General features: G+C 36.0%; 1 protein-coding gene across 2 annotated transcripts in view; it reads right to left on the bottom strand.

Annotated features, from left to right (window-relative positions):
• CEP57 (centrosomal protein 57) overlaps positions 1 to 20,204 on the bottom strand; it is a 38,198-nt gene that overhangs the window by 11,104 nt on the left and 6,890 nt on the right. For both annotated transcript variants that reach the window (XM_027578496.2, XM_027578497.2), the window contains exons 2-6: positions 14,199 to 14,355; positions 5,553 to 5,732; positions 5,043 to 5,164; positions 3,556 to 3,672; positions 2,860 to 2,937 (exon numbers count right to left, since the gene is read on the bottom strand). In XM_027578496.2, coding sequence (XP_027434297.2) covers positions 2,860 to 2,937; positions 3,556 to 3,672; positions 5,043 to 5,164; positions 5,553 to 5,732; positions 14,199 to 14,355 — 654 coding nt within the window. The remainder of the gene's footprint in view (positions 1 to 2,859; positions 2,938 to 3,555; positions 3,673 to 5,042; positions 5,165 to 5,552; positions 5,733 to 14,198; positions 14,356 to 20,204) is intronic.

Genomic DNA, 20,204 nt, shown 5'->3' on the forward strand with positions numbered 1-20,204 from the left:
ATTTGCCATGTAAAGACCTGTAAAAACCTTATAGTATCTGATTGAAAAACACATCATAGCTGTGTAACCTGTCTTGAATCAATCTGTGAATCAATCTGTCAACATTTAGCAAATATTTTAAATCAATACAAGTCTCTCATTTTAAGTGCTATGTTACTTTTTTTTTTTTTTAAGCTTGGAACCCTTTAGCTCCATTATTTGCAGTTGTTCCATAAATTAGACCTAATGAGTTAAATGCAACATATCTAACTCCAAACCAGTGCTTCAGTATTTTCTTTTTTACACATGGCAACCACATCAGTGCCAGACACAAAGCAGTTGGAGAACAAAATACATTTCTTCCTCTTTAAAAAACTCATACTCTTACAATTTAAGACAATCGGAAATTTATGTCCAAAAGACCTGAAAGGTATGTCACAGCAAATGCTATTATGCCCTTTTCTCCAGAAGCTTAGTGACTATATAAATTTAAAAATAGTTTCCTATGCACATGGTAGAAATTCCATAACTAATTACTAGGGATATCAAACAAGGACTGGTGCCTTCCCTAAACCAACTTACAGATTTCCTTAAAACAACAACAACAACAAAACCCAAAAAACAGTTGTGTGTATTTGTCTACAATAGTGGTTTTCAAACCAGCCTGTGTATCAAAATCATCTGGAGTTTATGAGAAACATTCAGATTGTCATGATCTTCTCTGGACCTCATTGTTTTAAAAAGTACTTTAAAGTTCCCCAGGAAATTATGATGGAGCTGGAATGAACACTCAGAACCAATGGATTAAAGAAATAGAATACTAGTAATTCCTACAATGACTGCATTCATTAGGCAGATGCCTACCCTCAGGAGCGCCTACATTCCCACACATCTAACAATGCTTTATATATAGTAAAGTGAACAGACAGAATTCATTGAACATAAAATTACTACTCTGGAATACCTATGAAGCCAAATGAGTTTGACTAGCATAAAAAGAAAAATTTTTTTGAAAATTAACTTCTAGTTTATTTAGTTCTTCCCGGTCGTGGTTATCTATTTGTATGGCAGAATTTTACCATTTTAAAGTATTTTCGTTGTGTTTTCTCTTGTTTGATCTCTCCAATACTAGGAAGATATAATATGAAGACCACTTAATCAATGTTAAAATCCAAGCTCTGAATCGTTAAATATCTTGCCCAAGACTGCGAAAGTTAAGGTTAACTTGACTTGGAGATGCCTGGGAGGCTCAGTCGGTTAAGCATCTGCCTTCGGCTCAGGGTCATGATCCCGGGGTCCTGAGATGGAGCCCGGCATCTGGTTTCCTGCTCACTGGGAGTCTGCTTCTCCCTATCTCCCTCCTCTACACCTCCCCCCAACCATGTGCTCACAGTCTCTCAAATAAATAAAATCTTAAAAAAAAAAAAAAGCTTGACTTGGAACCATGTACGATCCCTGGTCATTGTTATTCCACTATAATAGTTTTCACTATCAGAACTCAAAATCTTTACTGAAACAGAATTCAAAACCTTTATTATATTATCAGTAATAACTATTTGGTCCCTTCTTTAATGCCTGAGAAATGAAAAAAGAAAGCAAAATATTGTAAATTAAAATTTAAGTTAATAAAATAATGAACTTAATTTTTATTTCATGTACAATAGAACTCACCACCACAATGTATATAAAGCACAATCCATGAGTTTGCATGTTACAAGTGAGGAAATGGAGACACAGTAAAGTGCCCTACCCTAAAGTGGAATGGGCAGAGAAACCAAGTAATTTCAAAATTTGTTGATCGAAAATAAAGCCACATGACTATATAACTCAGCACACTGAAGCAAAAAATAAAATAAATTAATAAAAACAAAAGTATACAAATTGATCAGAAGGTAAATATTTGAGAAAGAAAATATATCAGGTTTAATAGAGATTATGTTAACTCAGTGAGCCCTGGGAAGTAATGGAAGAAGTAGACAAGACGACAAAGATAACAATGTTTACAGTCCTGTGAGCCCATACATGAACTGAGCTCAGGAATCCGCTGGCATTGGACCACAGCCTGAACTGCAGAGCCTCCATTCCTAACTGTTTTGGAATCAAGACCTGCTTCTCGTGTTAATATGATGAGAAGAGACACATACAAATTTATAAAACTTAAAGACTTTGAAGTGGGAGGGCAATATATGGGAGGTATTTGAATAAATAAGCTCTTAAGAGAGTCTTCAGTTACAAACAAGGTGTTTATTTGTAAGACTTATTATGGCATACAAAAGTATTACTGTATCTTTTAGAAAGGCAGTTCTGGTTGGTATACATAAACTCAGTGTTTCTGTGAATTCACAGTGCCTCACCTATTCCATCTGGTAGCCAATGCATGGGATAAAATCAAAGACCAGGAGCAAACAGAGCTCGCTTTCCTTATATGGTAGCTTTTGTGAATTAGGATGGGTCACTAGCTACTGGGGTAGCCCATTACCTCAATTTCTGTCTTGGTGTTTTGAGGCCACCAAGGAAAAGGAAAATGTGTATGAAGGAAACTACATGATGGCTTTCAAACATTTCCAGTAGTGTCCCATGTGAGAAATTTTACATGATTAAGTATTACCTTATTATATATACTATATCTTTGATGTTTTTTAGCCTATTGATTTTTTTAAAATGCTGATTGAAACCCCACAATTTGAACTCTAAAAACTGCTCAACTTTTACTCTGTCTGTAAAAATAGAAGTTTGTAATTTTCCATACCAGGCTATGTCTGACAATTTATATACTGGGCTATTCCAAAATATAAATAATCTAAGAAGCCCACATTTAATCTTTTTTTTACATATAAAGTATGAATTATGAGGAGCCTACCTGCTGACACTACAACTTACCTGGGCTGCCTTAGCTTGCATACGTTTCCTCTCCTGTTCTTCTTCACGGAGTTTTGCTTCCAACTCTTGCATTTTTTTCTAGTGATAAAAATATTAAAAGTGGTTAGTGAAAAGATTTAGTGTCTTTATGTAAAATTTTAATACAGCAACATAGTAATCCGCTATAAAATTTTAGCACAGTAAATATATGCTTGTTAGTTCACTCTAATAACGACACTGTGCTTGCCAATAACCATGACACTCTCCTTTGTGATTCATTATTAGTCATTTGTGAAGCAGCTGTGAGGCAGTTGAACAGAATTATGGGTAAAATCTATGGCTAAAAAACACAGCTCTGTATGAAGGCATATAGGATACATGGAAGCTAAATTGGGAACTTAATCTCAGTGGTATTAAAAACTTCCCAAGTGAATCAATTAAAACTAAAGAGAACAACTTAAACCAAGTAATTCAAGCCTTAAGGATGATCAAAAACATTTAAGCTTCCAACATTTTCAAAAAGAACTACTTCCTTATGTACATCAAGATTATAAAATGTGAACACTTTCTCCAAATGTACATTTTTATCCTTTAAAAATTCCTGTTTCTTTGCTACAAGGTCACTTTTCTTCCTATGAATATCCAGTATTTTAAAATGATCAATTTTACAAAAGAACCAATATTATGCACTGATGAGTAAAAGAAACATTCACTGACTTCTGCCAGGGCCTGCATTGTGGTAAGTTTGTTATACTCCTGTTCCAGAAGATCCAACTTTTCAAGCTGGCTCTGCACATGTGTTTGATCATGTTGTCGTTCTCTTCCGAGGGAAACCTGGGGAACAGTATGAAACACAGCATGATAATTTGACAAAACAAAAAGCAACTGACACTGGGCATATACTATATTTGTCTGGCCTTTCAAAGAAGTACTTAGATACTATAGAGAAATTCTAGGAGAACAATATCAAGATGAAACCACAGGGAGAAAACAAATAAATACAAGCGGAATCCTGTTCTTACCATATACTATTATAATAATTGGGTCCATATACTGAGACTTTCATTACACTCTGAGATAGCAGGGATTTATTAGATACATAAAGACTAATACTTTCAATGAGTCTGGTTCTCTTACACAGTTAATCTCTTAATTAAGGTAATAACTATGTTTTTTGTATCTATCATTTATACTTCCTCTCAATTCTAAGCAAAACATCTATTACTATTTTTTTAGGTTTAGTGTCAAGGCTTTGAAAAGACTAACATCCTACAGTCACAGAGTAAACCATTAAACTAGCCTAAATTGGGGTCTGTTGGTAAAAAAAAGCCAAAACAGTAAGTACCTAAATTTTTAAACAGTGTATCTTCATCTATAAGACCATGGCAATAAGTGTCATACTAACAGAAATTTGAGTAAGATAAAGTAAAACTGTAATTTTCCCAGGAATTTGTGTGAACTATCAATTCCCTCAAATCCACCTTAGTGGACAGTTACTGCCCTAAAAAATACACTGTTAAAAATTGGCATAAATCATATTTTATTTCCAGTATTGGAACCATTCTTATGAAATGGGCTATTTAAAACTTACTAATGAAACAAGGTTATTAGTTCAAAAACATTTATTATATATGCCTAACAGATACACTAATCAAAACATTTTACTCTTCTCTTGTAGATGCTTTCTAACCTAAGAACTGCAATAACCCCCATGAAAGAGTTACTATATTACTGTGTATAATGTTTCCCATTTCCAATCATGTGGCAGATTGAACTGATTAACCCCTTCCCCACCCTATAAATGATTCAAGTAATTTCAGTCTTGGGCTGTTACACTGTTCAAAAGCCAGAAGCTATCAAAGCTGTATGCAGAGGATATGGCAGGCTGTGTGAAGGTCAGCCAAAAAGGAAACCTTCTTTTTTTTTTTAAAGATTTTATGCAGTCGCTTAACCAACTGAGCCACCCAGGCGCCCAAAAAAGGAAACCTCTTTATAGCTATGCTGAAGAAACAAATCGCATTTTCCCTCAAAGCTTACACTAGTTGTTCCTCAAGATGAACTACTGGGACTGCTATCAGTGATTAGGATAAAAGGAGAAATGATTATAACAGAACTGAGTCTTTACTGAGAAAAAAGATCTTTAGATCAGTCTAATTTTCCCCATAACTAACTGTTCCTGAAAACAAATCTGTGATGTATCATACCTGTTTTTCTAAGACAGATGTCCTTTCCATTTCTGCATGCTTTATCATATTGCGCATGTATTCCAACTGTTTTTCTAAAAGATTACACTTATTTTCTGCAGCTAACAACTGAGAGGTCAGTTCTAAAAAGAATACATAAGAAAAGCAGAAATTAACTCACTCATGGAACAGTTGTAACAAGCTGTTTAATGGGAATTAACTCTACTGTGTATACAACAAACACTTTCCAGTCGTTCTAGAAGCCTATTCAGATGACCTAAGTCACTCTCTTCCTATATGCTAGGTCCAATTTGTCTTGAATTCGGTCAGTAAATATAATGCAGGACCATCAGGATGTGCTCTTCAAAATGCACGTGAGTGTAATGCAATTCTGGAGTGCCCAAAGAGACTGACTACTAGAAAATACGAACATGAAATTGCTTTTAGAATAATTTTACAATACTTATTTTGTGTATTTCATTTTGTATTTTGTGTATTTGTAGGTTTCATTTCCTTCATAATTAAACAAACCTTGATTGTGCTTTGACTCCTCATTCTTTGAATTCTCTCTTTCTTGTATCTGTTCATCCAATACTTTCTTATATTCAATTGTTTCTCTAGACAAGGTTTTCACACTTTCTTCTGCCTGAATCCTTTCAAGTTCCAAGCGTCGAATCTTATCTTGAAGATTCTTCAGAGCAGAAAATATAGCTGCCAAATCCAAACATGAATAATATATATGGAGAAGGTTCAATGAAAAAAAAAAGAACTCATCTAAATAAAAAATAAAATATGGGTGGGCCCAAGGGAGAATCATTTTTTGGGAAAAATGAAATGCTAATTACTGCCACATAATTGTTTTTTTTTTAAATATCCATTTAAAGACATATTCTGAGTCTCTGAAATGCACTACTCAAAAACCAAATTATGGTAAAACATTTTAAAGATTTTATAAAATGGTAAAAATATTTAGCTAATCATACAAAATTCCTAACCGTCCAAAAGTACATTAACTACCAATCCTTCTGTTTCATTAATAGGATCACATGCAGAATCCAACTGCAGAGTTAAAGATCTCAAGCACAAGAAGGACTATTTTTTTAAATCTCAAGTTTTCATTATATAGGAAAAATTCTAATTCTTTTTTTTTTTTTTTTTAAAGATTTTGTTTATTTATTTGGCAAGAGAGACACAGCGAGAGAGGGAACACAAGCAGGGGGAGTGGGAGAGGCAGAAGCAGGCCTCCTGCGGAGCAGGGAGCCCGACGCGGGGCTCGATCCCAGGACCCTGGGACCATGACCTGAGCCGAAGGCAGATGCTTAATCACTGAGCCACCCAGGCGCCCCTCTAATTATTCTTTAAACTGCCCCCCCACCCAAAGTTTCTGATTATAAAAGTAATACACATTCCCTATAGAAAGCACAGGAAAATACAACAAAAAGGACAACTTATACTCCTACTACTAAGAGATAATGACTATCACTTTGGCTACTGCTTTCAATCTTTTTTGATATGCATAAAATAAACTGAGATCAAAATTTATTTAAGTTTTCTTTTTCACTTTAGCACTATGAAACTGTGAGCATTCCCTCATACAATCAGATAATTTTAAAAGATTATTTCCTCATAATCAATAATTAAAAACTGAAAATTAAGTTGCTGGGTCAAAAAAATACCCGTATTAGAAAGGCTCTTGAAAAATGGTACCTTCATAAAAGGCTGTATCAATATATACTTTCACCAGATGTATGTGTCTTTGGCAACACATACCATTATTAATTACAATATGTTATTTTGATTAAAAAACAAAAGCTACTTCTGGTTATTTCATTTTGCATTTCTATTAAAAATTTATATATACAATTGGTTAATTTTCTTTTGAATTCCTTAAGAAAAAGTCCCCCCCATCACTTTTTTATCGGTCTTTAATTCCAGAAAATGTAGCTGCCAATTTAGATGTTGTCAGTTTTGGTATAAAGATGTTCTGATTTTTCATATCATCATAACAATACTTCACATCAAGTTCTTTATATAGGTAGAACATTCTTCTATAACTTCAAGAATATATAAACTTTATATTTTCCTTTATTGTACTTGTAGTTTCACATATGTTTACATTTAATTCTTTAAGTGAAATAAAAGTTACTTTGGTACTGAAGGAAGAACTTTAAATGGCATCTGTATCATATACCAAATTCACACAGGTACCAATATATACAGATGTAATTATTATTCACACACACATACCCACTACAAAGTTTCACACACACATACCTGAAACCACAGTTTCAGGGCTTTTATTCTGATTTCATTATTATTATTATTCTACTGTTTTAACTATTAAAACCTTATAAACATCGATACTCCCAGTCTCTCACACTACAGAAATCTTTAAAACATTTCAAATTTATTCTTACCAATTAAATATTCAGAAACATTTCGCCTAAACAATGACTTACATGAAACGTCATGTAAACCATATAATACGTAGGAAGAACTGTCATCTTGTAAAAATCGAGGCTTCTTACTCAAAACAAGGTATACTTTTCCGTTTATTAATGTAGTTCATTCATTCACTGAATTTTTAGGGCCTAGAATGTTACAGGCCCCAAACAGGAGACTGATACATTTTATAATATAGTCAGCTTATTCTATTATGCAATGGACTATAGTGTAATTAGAACACAGAAATGAAACACATACAATGCAGAAACCTGAAAAATCAATGGAAAAGACTAGGAGAAGAGGAAAAGAGTCCAGATTTAAGATTAGTATTTAGGCTGGCTCAGTCGGTAGAGCATGTGACTCTTGAGCTTGGGGTTGTAAATTTAAGCCCTGTGTGGGGTATAGAGATTACTTTAAAAATAAAAGATTAGTATTTAAAGGAACTATTCTCTAAAAAACCTGGAGTAATTAGATAACAAATGCAATAGGAGATGGGAAAATTAATATATGCCTTTAAATATCAATTCAGGTTTTTTTTTCAAGATTATTTATTCCAGACAGAGAAAACACGGTGGGGAGGGGCAGAGGGAGAAGGAGAAAAAAACTCAAGCAGACTCTGCTCTCTGAGCACAGAGCCTGATGTGGAGCTCGATCCCACCACAAGATCATGACCTGAGCTGAAACCAAGGGTCGGACACCCGACCAACTGTGCCACCTAGGCGCCCCATCAATTCAGGTTTTTTTAAACCTCTTCTGAACTACTAAAACTTTGTAATACCAAACATTTCTTGCATTCCTTCATTAGATTATACCTCACAGTGAATGATTTTGCTAGTATTTTATTTCTGCACTTACAGCTTTTAGAGCAATTGGCTGGAACACACCATTTTATTTCTGTATGTCAGCAAATGTAGTATCAAAAATGTGCTGGATTAACAAAAAGACCCAATATGAGGTATATGCTCTCCTTTTCTACATTCTGGAATGGCTTATATATCACCAAATTATTTCAGCGTTTCTCAACAACACACAAAAAAGGAGACATACCATGCTCATGGATTCAAAGAATTGTTAAAATGTCCCTACTGCCAAAAGCAATCTACAGATTAAATGTAATCTTTATCAAAATACCAACTGGTATTACTCACAGAACTAGAACAAATGATCCTAAAATTTATATGGAACCATAAAAGACCCTAAATAGCCAAAGCCATCTTGAGAAAGATAAACAAAGCTGGAGGTATCACAATCACAGATTTCAAAATATACAACAAAGCTAGAGTAATCAAAACAGTATGGTACTGGCACAAAAATAAACACACAGATCAATGAAATAGGATGGAGAGCCCAGAAATAAACTTAAAACTTATATGATCAGTTAATCTGTGACAAAGGAGGCAAGAACATACACTGGGGAAAAGACAGACTCTTTAATAAGTGGTACTGGGAAAACTGGACAGCTACATGCAAGAGAATGAAACCGGACCACTTTCTTACACCATACAGAAAAATAAACTCAAAATGGATTAAAGACCTAAATGTTTTGAGACCTGAAACTATAAAACTCCTAAAAGAAAATATAAGCAGTAATCTCTTGGACACTGGCCTTAGCAACACTTTTATGGATAAGTCTCCTTATGTCAGGGAAACAAAAGCAGAAATAAACTACTGAGACTATATCAAACTAAAAAGTTTTTACACAGCAAAGGAAGCCATCAACACAACGAAAAGGCAACCTACTGAATGGCAGAAGAAATTTGCAAATCATGTATGCTGATAAGGGGTTAATGTCCAAAATAGACAAAGAACTCCTAAAACATAACACCAAAAAAAAAAAAAATCCACAAATAATCCAATCAAAAATGAGAAGACATGAATAGACATTTTTCCAAAGAAGACATATAGATGGCCAAGAGACACATGAACAGATAGAAGTTCAACATCACTAATCAGCATGGAAATGCAAGTCAAAACCACTATATCACTTCACACTAGTCAGAAGAGCTAGTATCAAAAAGACAAGAAATGACAAGTGTTGACAAGGATGTGAAAAGGGATCCCTCATGCACTGTTGATAAGAATATAAACTGGGGAAGCCACTGTAGAAACATTAAGGAGGTTCCTTAAAAAAAAAAAAAGAAATACCATATGATCCAGTAATTCCACTACTGATTACCCAAAGAAAACACACTAATTTGAAAAGATACATGCAATCCTATGTTTACTGCAGCGTTATTTATAATAGCTAGTCTAAGCATGCATCCATAGATGAATAAAGATGTGGTATATACAGTGGGGTATTACATATTCCACACATATATACATAATGGAATATTACTCAGCCATAAAAAGAACGAAATCTTGCCATTCATGACAACATGGGTCCACTTAGAGGGTTTTGTGCTAAATGAAGTAAGCCAGAAAGACAAATACTGTATGGTTTCACTTGTATGTAGAGTCAAAACAAAAACAAAAACAAAACCCTAACAAACAAACTAACCAGAAACAGACTCATAAATACAGAGAACTGGTGGTTGCCAGAAGGGAGGAGAGTGGGAGATAAGGCAGAATAGGTGAAGGGGATTAAAAGATACAAACTCCAGTTATAGTAAGTCACAGGGATGAAAAGTACAGCATAGGCAACACAACCGATAATACTGCAATAACACTGTATGGTGACAGTAAACTACACTTATTGTGGTGAGAAGAGTATAATATATAGGATTGTTAAATCACTACGTATGTCAACTATCCTTCAATTAAAAAAATAAATTCTTACAAAAAAAATTTATACAGCATGCCTGAACCTTGGCTAGCCTCTGGAAACTAGGCTCTTGGAATGTTCCCTAAGTTACTAATTAATAAGGTTTTGTATGTCTAAGGCACTAAATCCTGCTGCACAAGTCTGCCTTGATTGCGTAAACAAAAGTATTTTATGGTGAATATCATGACTGTTTGTGCAGGTGCAAAGTGTTTGTGTGACTAGCTCCAAATAAAAGCCATAGTGTCTGAGCCTTAACTGGGCCTTCCTGGGCAGAAACACTACACATGTTATGCAGTTTATTGCTAGAGGAAGAAGTGTTTTTCTCTGTGACCCCCATGAGGGAGAAATTTGGAAGCCTGCATCTCGGTTTCTCTAGATTCTACTGTATTAAGCGTCAGCCATAATTACAACCACTTCTGAAACTTGTAAGTCTTCTGAGTTAATCTCTCACCATGTAGGTGGTCCTGAGGTCCCAGAATATGAAAAAAAATCCATGTTTTCAGATTCCACAATGCAACTAAAATTTTAAGAAACCACTTGCCAAGTTTTGGTGTAATACCAAATAAAAATATCCACAAATTGTTGGAAAGGCTATTAAAAGTATTACTTCTTTTCTGCCTACATATCCGTGTAAGGCCAGATTTTTTTCACATACTTCAATTAAAACAATTTATTAACACAAATGGAATGCAAAAATAAATGAGAATCAAGCAGTTTTCTATTAAGCCAGAAATAAGAGATTTACAAAGTATAAAATAAAACAATGTCACTCTTAGCAGTTTATTTTTTAAATTTGGAAAACAGTTATTCTATTTATGTAAACATGCAGTGGGTTAATTAGGGTTTCCTGAATTAAAAAACTGGAGAACCAGTGCTTTAGAAGAACAGATGGGCAGTAAATTGTTATCAATACCTAGCACACTAGTTATAACTTGACTTGTCTCACTGGTGACAATAATGCTGAGCTTTTTCCAACAGGTATGACACAAATTTGTAATAGATAGGTCAAGATGTTTTCTCTCTCAGCTCTTACAGGGGCCATGAGTGGCCTGGCACAGTGGAAGACCCCAGACTAGTTCCCATCAACCCCATCAGTTTATCTCCATGTGCTGTACATGTGTTACCATTTCATTTTCCACGTGGACTAGGGTAAGTGAAAGGTTTAGAAAGCACTGGCCTAGCAGAATTGCCTCATAGTTATCTTGCTTCAAATGTTCACATTCTGCACAATACTGTCACTTGAAATGTATTAAATAACATGACCAATGGGTTAAACTTTTTTGGATTGACATTAGTTACCATTTTTTTAAAGGGCTCCAAGGGGGAGGGGAAAAAAGGGGTCCCAAGGACAATACATTTTTTGAAGGCAGTAATAACTTCCAATTTCTTGCTCATCTCTTTTCTAAAACTCAAAATGAATATGAAAATGAGAATTACAAGAAACATAGTTTAATTATCTCTTTCCATGGCATTAATCAAACTATATTTTCAAAGTGATTATTAGATAGCAAAGTGAAACGGTAATTTATCAAATGAAAATATATTAAACTAGAACTAAAGAATAACAAGTTTTTTTTTACTGTAATGTATTAGTGCAATAAAAGCATTTATTACATGTAAAGAAGAAAAGTTTATCATATAGAGTTATCTATTCAAATTAAGACTTCACTCATTCAAATGGAAGTCTTGTGTTTTGCACGAATATCTATATTCAGTGCTCAACTTACTAACCAGAAACCTCTTACTTACAGGATATAGTGTCTCAAAGATGATGATAATTAGGAAAATGCTAATTAATTCAATGGTTAATAAAACAAGTAATAAAATGCTACTCATCTGAACACAGCAGCTAAAGACTTTGGCAATTTAGAAAAATAAGAATTGTATAACATACAAACAACATATGGTAAAAAAGCAAAGAATAAATAACTGAAGCTCACTGGATAAAAATGTTAAGATTTAGTAATAATTTATTTAAAAAATAAGCACACACACAAAAATAATCATGCAACAAAGTTCTAGCAGGAATACAAGATCTAGGAATTAGATACCAATTCTTCCACTACAATATTATATCTAGGTCTGTTCTTTCCTTCTATCTAAAGAAACTTTAAAAAAAAAAGTTCAGAGAAAAGTAATTACTGAATGAAAATAATAAGTTAAATGGGGCAGATTTATTCATAAAGCAGAAAGTCAGCAAATGTTTACTCCAGCGTGTTAGCGATAATGCTACATTCTGCTGTGTGTCACTATTGGTTTCAAAGAACATGTGAGAAAAGAGGAAAAAAGGAGATGAAGAGGAAAGTAAACAAAAGAAAAAATAATGTGTAAACAGTAAATCAGCATTTCTTATCCCTTCAGAGCATGGTGGTGTGAACTGTTTAAGCAATGCCTCCGGATATTCATTATGATCCATTATGCTTTTACAGTACTTTTTCTATCAGGCCAATGATATCTACCTTCAGTATGGGATGGGCAGACAAGGAAGCCACTACTCGCTTTACCCTGACAAAAAATGAAGGCCCAAGTGAATTTAGAAGAGACATCTGAGGAGAGCAGGAAGAGGTCCATGTGCTGGGGAAGCTGGTAGAGAGGAAGACTTCTCAAAATAAATAATACATAATGTGGATTTTAAAGAGTACAATTCTGCAACAGAAAGATTTCAATAAGAGCGCACAGCATGAGAAAGACTTACAAGCTTGACATGTGGCTGGTGTGGCAGCCAGAATGGACACCCAAGGATACCTATGTCCTAACCCTTCAAACCCTGAATACCTGCTATATGGCGAAAGGCCTTTGGGAAAGGACCCTGAACAAAGAGATATGAAGCATGAAAGACACGTGACCCACCATTCCTGAAAGGGGCCATAAAGAAAGCAAAGGAATGTAGACAGCCTCTAGGAGGAAAGACTGGCCCTGACTAAAAGTCAGCAAGACAATGGAACCTCAGCTCTATAACCACAAGCCAAAAATCTGAATGAGCTGAGGGCAGATTCCTCCCTGACTCTCAAGTAAGGAACACAGCCCAGTCAACACCTTGATTTCAGCCTCATAGGACCCTAAACATAAGACCCAGCTAAGCCCATCCAGATTTCTGACCTACAGAAACTGTGTGATGACACATTTGTGTTAAAGTTGCTGAGCTGTGGTACTTTGCTAAGGCAGCAAGAAAGCTAATACAGATGGCAAGTTTTGGGAACAAATATATTTCAAAGTAGCCAGGGCAAAGGATGTGTGGGTAAGGAAGAACAGAAGAGAAGATACGGATGAAATTGGTAAGGCAGGTAGAGTCCAGATTAAAACAAAACAAAACAAAACAAAAAACCATCTAGGACTTTGTTATGTAAGCCGTGGAGAGGTGCTAAAATTTCTTTAAAGTAGGAGAGATGATGGCAGGAATGTTGTTTAAATGGGGATGAGAGGGAGACCACAGGCTAAGCAATTACTTCGGAGTGTATCACAATTATCTATGCAACAGATGATGAAAGTCTGAACCAAAGCAATGAGAATGAAGAGAAAGAACTAATACATCTTTGGGATATTTCAAAGGCAAAAATACTGATTTTTGGTTCCTGATACTGCATATGACAGAGCAGTTCTAAATTTCTCAGAGTATTTAGCCTTGATGATTTGGTGAATGATACTAACAATCAGTGAACAAAAGAAAAGTGCTGTATTTTGAGGAGGTTAAAAATAGGTAAGGGGAAATAGATACTCTTCTTTTTTTGAAAGAGAGAGAGCATGTGTGTGAGCAGGGGGGGTGGGTAGGGTAGGGGTGGGAGACAGGGAGAGAGAGAGAGAGAATCACGACCCTGAGATCATGACCTGAGCCGAAATCGAGTTGAATGCTTAACTGACTGAGCCACCCAGGTGCCACTCCTCTAATTTTAAAATACATGGAAGACACAAGAGTTTTAAAGCAGTGGATAAACAAAAAAAACCACATCCATTTTGTTAGGCTCTATTACCTCTGCTGTTACTTTCCGGATAGGCAAATGTAGGCTTATTTGGGGAGCGTCGTAGATCACTATTAAGGAAAGGCTTATCAGGTGGATATACTACATATGGAGATGAGGAATGGCGAACCATACTTCCATTAGACCTTGAGGGTTCAACTAAGATGTTCTGAAAAATAAAAATATAGAAATTACCTTTTAAAATTTTAAACTGCAAATAGAATGTAAATACACACACACACACACATTGTTCCTGACAGAATTGTAGTGCTCATGTTCCATTGATAGAGATGACAGAAAAAACAAAGCCCAGTGACCATACACAACAGAATTCAATCATTATTTTAAAATTTTTAAGTGTTTCTTATGTGTCTAAATATAGCCATATGCCAGACACTGTAAAAAGGAAATAATGTTCAAACAACTTGAATAGAAATGCTGCACAGAAATACTTAAATATGATACTCATAATAAATTTAATATTTTACTTAAAATATGTAGTGTAAAATATACATTCAGAAAAGTAAATATTATCTTTTTACAGTATCTGAAACTGCTACAAAATGAATTAATCTCTCCCCAATCAACTAAATAATTCCTGAATATTTATCAAATGTCCAAGACTCTGTGGTATACAGAAAGGCATAGTTCTTGCTTCAAAAAATTTATACTTAGGAAAAAGAGGTAGGAGGGGGGCAATCAGAAATATCAAATACCCAAATCTAAAATTTTATTTCCACACAAACACGATTCTATTATGAATGAGATTCTGTTCAATTAGGGATTATGTTCCACATGATTTCAGTTGCAGGGGATGCTAACTGTGGCATTTTGTTAGTTGTAGATGACTTCCTATCGGTAGAGAGACACCTAGAGTGGGGGAAGTAACGGAGAAACCGAAAGCTAAGGTGAAAGATAAAACTGCTCGCTGTTCAAAATTCTCATTTATTTTTCTTATTCAAATAACCACAGCAAAATAAGTTCTCGACTCTTACCTTTGGAGAACTATACTATACAGCACAGAATAATCTGTGCCCAGAAAAGTACAAAGGGACAAAGAATATTTACAATAATGGTAAACAAGCTCCTGGAATAAACAAAGAAAACCACACTGTATCTAAATCTTATTAAAAATCAAAGACTGTTTCCATGTAAAACCATGCAATTTTCCAATTGATTTAAGAAAGCAAATACAAAACACTAACTATGGCTATGAAAACTAAAAAAGAGAGAAAAGACTTGGAAAAGATAGAGGTAAGTCTCAAAGTGGTACTCAAGTAAATCGATGTTCAGTCAACAGTAAAAAGTATGTTCACATGCAACAGGACTAAGAGTTGGTATTTTTCAAACTTTTTGTCAAGCTGACATCAGGTTTTTGGAGGTGGCTGGAAAACAGGGTGAGTTTTCAATTCCTAAAATATATTATACTGCCAAAGCTCTTACAAAGCACCATGAATTATCACTTAGCTTAATTTCAAATGATTCCTCACAGAGAACCTTAGGTCTTCATACAACCTACTAGAATCCTATATCATTTAACAACTACCATTCAAAGTAACTGGCCAGGAAGTATTCCTTATCAACATATATGTATGAACATAAAACACCTGCAAATTTACGTACGATTTTCAAAACAATTTTTATTAGATTACTGAACACTGCACGGATATTAACAGGATTATGCATAAATAATTTACCTTCAAAAAACACAAACCAAAACAAAATGAAAATAAACCATCTTCATTAAATTCACTGCCTGCTAGCTCTTGTGTACTATCAGTTCAAAATTTGTCCTTTTCGAAACATTTCTCCAAAGCCAACAGATACATGAAAAGATGTTCAACATTCATTAGTCATTAGGGAAATGCAAATAAAACCACAATGAGAGGGGCGCCTGGGTGGCTCAGCTGGTTAAGCGTCTGCCTTCTGGCTCAGGTCCTGATCCCAGGATCGTGCCCCACATTGGGCTCTCCTGCTCAATGGGGAGCCTGCTTCTCCCTCTCCCTCTGCCTGCTGTTCCCCTGCTTGGGGGCGCGCGCTCTCTCTCTCTCTGTTAAACAGGTAAATTTTTAAAAATTGCTTTAAAGCGACAATGACAGATCATCTCACACCTGTTAAGACTAACCATCATCCAAAAGACAAGAGATTACAAAAACTGGCATGGATGCAGAGAAAAGCGAATCCTTTGCGCACTGTTCGTGGAATTGTAAATCGATAAAACCACTATAGAAAACAGTATGGAGGATCCTCAAAAAATTAAAAATAGAACAACGATATAATCCAGCAATTCTACTTCTGGGTATATATCCAAAAGAAATGAAAACAGTAACCTGAAGAGACACCTGCACCTCCAAGTTCAGATCATAGCAGCATTACTTACAAGAGCCAAGACATGGAAGCAGTATGTGTCCATTGATGGATGAATGGGTAAAGAAGTTGTGGCATATACAATGGAATATTATTCAGTCATAAAAAAACCAAAAACAAGAAAACCTTACCATGTGCAAAAGCATAGCTGGACCTTGAAGGCATTATGTTAAATGAAGCCAGACAGAGAAAGACAAACACTGTATGAACTCACTTATATGTGGAAACTCTCCAATTTCTCAATAATTCCACTACTAATGCCCTGGTTTGATACCACTGTGATCTGTTGTCCAGACGGCATTAGTAGCCTCCTAATCACTCTTGTCCACATCCCCTTAGCCCGTCTCCAAGTATTAATCGTTATGATTGTTTTTAAAAAAAGTGTATTAGAGTAATACCCCTAATTAAAACCCTCCAATAGATTTCCATCACAAAATAAAATCCAAAATTCTCACCATGGCTTGCTTATTTGAGAGTGAGCATACGAGTACATGCACATGAGCAGGGGGAGGGGCAGAGGGAGAGGGAGAATCTCTAGCCGACTCTGCAGCTAAGCGCACAGCCTGACGTGAGGCTTGATCTCACCACCTGAGATCATGACCTGAGCTGAACTCAAGAGGTGGAAGCTCAATTGACTGAGCCACCCAGGTGTCTCCTTACCATGGCTTTCATGGCCCCACATATCTGACCTCAGACTAACTCTGACTTCATTCCCTCCCACTCTTTCTCCACACCCCTCTGCCCCCTCATTATTTCCCAGCTATACTGACCTACTTTTGGATTTCTAAAATGCACAGTACACTGTTTTCTTTTCTTACGTTTATCTACCTGGAAAACTCCCTTTCTCACACCACTCAGTCATCTGCTCAGAAGTCTTGTAAGACTTTCCCTGACTATTCTACCTAAAGTAGCCCCTTTCTGTCACTCTGTCACCTTTATTCTTTTTTAAAAATGCTTATTCCTACTTGATATATTTAGTATCTCTATGCCCTGTAGAATAAAAAAAAAATGTTTTTGTCCTTGGTTCCTGATACAGAGATTCAAAAACTCTGGGAATTTCTTAAGTGACAAGTGTCTTTGTTATACCAAGAGTGGGACCCCCTAGATAGCTTCAGGATGAAGGCTGGTAGCAGAAAAACCAAACAAGTCATTAGCATTAGAAATTTTAGCCCCACACCCCGACCTCAGGAGAAGGGAGGGGTTGGAGACTGAGTTCATTTACTAATGGCCAATGATTGAATAAATCGTAAGTACCTGATGAAACCTTCATAAAAACTCTTGAACAATGAGGTTCCAGGAGCATCCAGAGTGGTCATAGAAGCCCCTTTATATCTTGCCCTATGTGTCTCTTCCATTTGGCTGTTTCTGAGTTGTATCCTCTATTAAAAAAAAAAAAAGAAAAAAAAACCCTCACAACTAACTGTAAGCATAACTCACTTTCCTGAGTTTTGTGAGTTGTTCTAGCAAATTAATAAATGTGAGGAAAAAGGGTCATGGAAACTCCTTCATTTGTAGTTGACTGGGCAGAAGTAAAAAAACCTACCTTCAGGACACCTGGGATTAAGGTAGGGGCAGTCATGTGGGAGCTGGCCCCTTAAAGTGTGGGGCTTGCACTATCTCCAGCCTAGTCAGCAGCAGAACTGAATTGATTGTACGACACCCAGTTGACCCAGGAAAATTGAGTTTAAGTTCCCATAAAAACACTTGATAAAGATATTTAATAATCTGTTGAACGTCTATTACAAAGCTATAATCATCAAGACAGTATGGTACTGGCATAAAAACAGACACATAGATCAATGGAACAGAACAGAAAACCCAGAAATGGACCCCTCAACTCTGGTCAACTAATCTTCAACAAAGCAGGAAAGAATGTCCAATGGAAAAACGCAGTCTCTTCATCAAATGGTGTTGGGATAATTGGACAGCCACATGCAGAAGAATGAAATTGGACCATTTCCTTACACCACACACAAAAACAGACTCAAAATGGATGAAAGACCTAAATGTGAGACAGGAATCCATCAAAATCCTTGAGGAGAACACAGGCAGCAACCTCTTCCACCTCTCAGCTGCAGCAACTTCTTCCTAGACACATCGCCAAAGGCAAGGCCCTTGCAAGGGCAAAAATGAACTGTTGGGACTTCATCAAGATAAAAAGCTTTTGCATAGCAAAGGAAACAGTCAACAAAACCAAAAGACAACCGAAAGAATGGGAGAAGATATTTGCAAATGACTATCAGATAAAGGCTAGTATCCAAAATCTATAAAGAACTTATCAAACTCAACACCCAAAGAACAAATAATCCAATCAAGAAATGGGCAGAAGGCATGAGCAGACAGTTCTGCAAAGATGACATCCAAATGGCCAACAGACACATGGAAAAAGTGCTCAACATCACTTGGCATCAGGGAAATACAAGTCAAGAACCACAATGAGATAACACCTCACACCAGTCAGAATGGCTAAAATTAACAAGTCAGAAAACGACAGATGTTGGCGAGGATGCGGAGAAAGGGGAACTGTCCTACACTGCTGGTGGGAATGCAAGCTGGTGCAACCCCTCTGGAAAACAGTATGGAGGTTCCTCAAACAGTTGAAAATAGAGCTACCCTACGACCCAGCAATTGCACTACTGGGTATTTACCCTGAAGATACAAATGTAGTGATCCGAAGGGGTATGTGCACCCCAATGTTTATAGCAGCAATGTCCACAATAGCCAAACTATGGAAAGAGCCTAGATGTCCATCAACAGATGAATGGATAAAGAAAATGTGGTGTGTGTGTGTGTATACACACACAATGGACTATTATGCAGCCACTTGCAACGACCATAGGGAAAGAGAGGAAAAAATGAAACAAGACAAAACCAGAGAGGGAGACAAACCATAAGAGACTCTTACTCTCAGGAAACAAACTGAGGGTTGCTGGAGTGGCGGCGGGTGGGAGGGATGGGGTGGCTGGGTGATAGACACTGGGGAGGGTATGTGCTATGGTGAGCGCTGTGAATTGTGTAAGACTGATGAATTACACACCTGTACCCCTAAAACAAATAATACATTATATGTTAAAAAAATAAATCTGTTGAATGAATTAATTATATAGTTCCTCTGCAAAACAGGAAAAACTGCACATTGTCTATAAAATTGAATTATTCTATTCAAGTAAATTATAGTTACATATATTTATAAAATATAAATTACAAAATATAATTTCCTTTATACCAAACAACAAAGAGCACAAATGTCACAGAGAGACTGTGCAGAAAGGATTAACATAGCAGACATGCGATTGCTATACTTAGAGATGTCTGCTTTCAAAGCTGGTTCTTGGCTGGTGTCTGGTAACTTGAATTTTGGGAATGTTCCAACTACTGTCACCATGACTTGTCAGTCCCCAGGAGCAGCCCAGGGTTCGATGATTTGCTAGAAGGACTGACAGGACTCAGCATATAGTTATACTCATCTCTAGGATTTATTACAACAAAGGGATACAAAGCAAAATAGCAAAAGCAAAAGACCCATGGGGCTGAAGTCTGTAAGATATCAGGCACAAGCTTTCAAAATTCCTCTCTAGCTGCTTACAGGATGTGCTTAATTCCTCCAGCAACTAATAGTGACAACTTTTGTGAAGTGTTTTCTACCAAGGT

This window comes from Zalophus californianus, chromosome 11 (assembly GCF_009762305.2).
Source record: "Zalophus californianus isolate mZalCal1 chromosome 11, mZalCal1.pri.v2, whole genome shotgun sequence".
Classification (NCBI taxonomy): Eukaryota; Metazoa; Chordata; class Mammalia; order Carnivora; family Otariidae; genus Zalophus; species Zalophus californianus.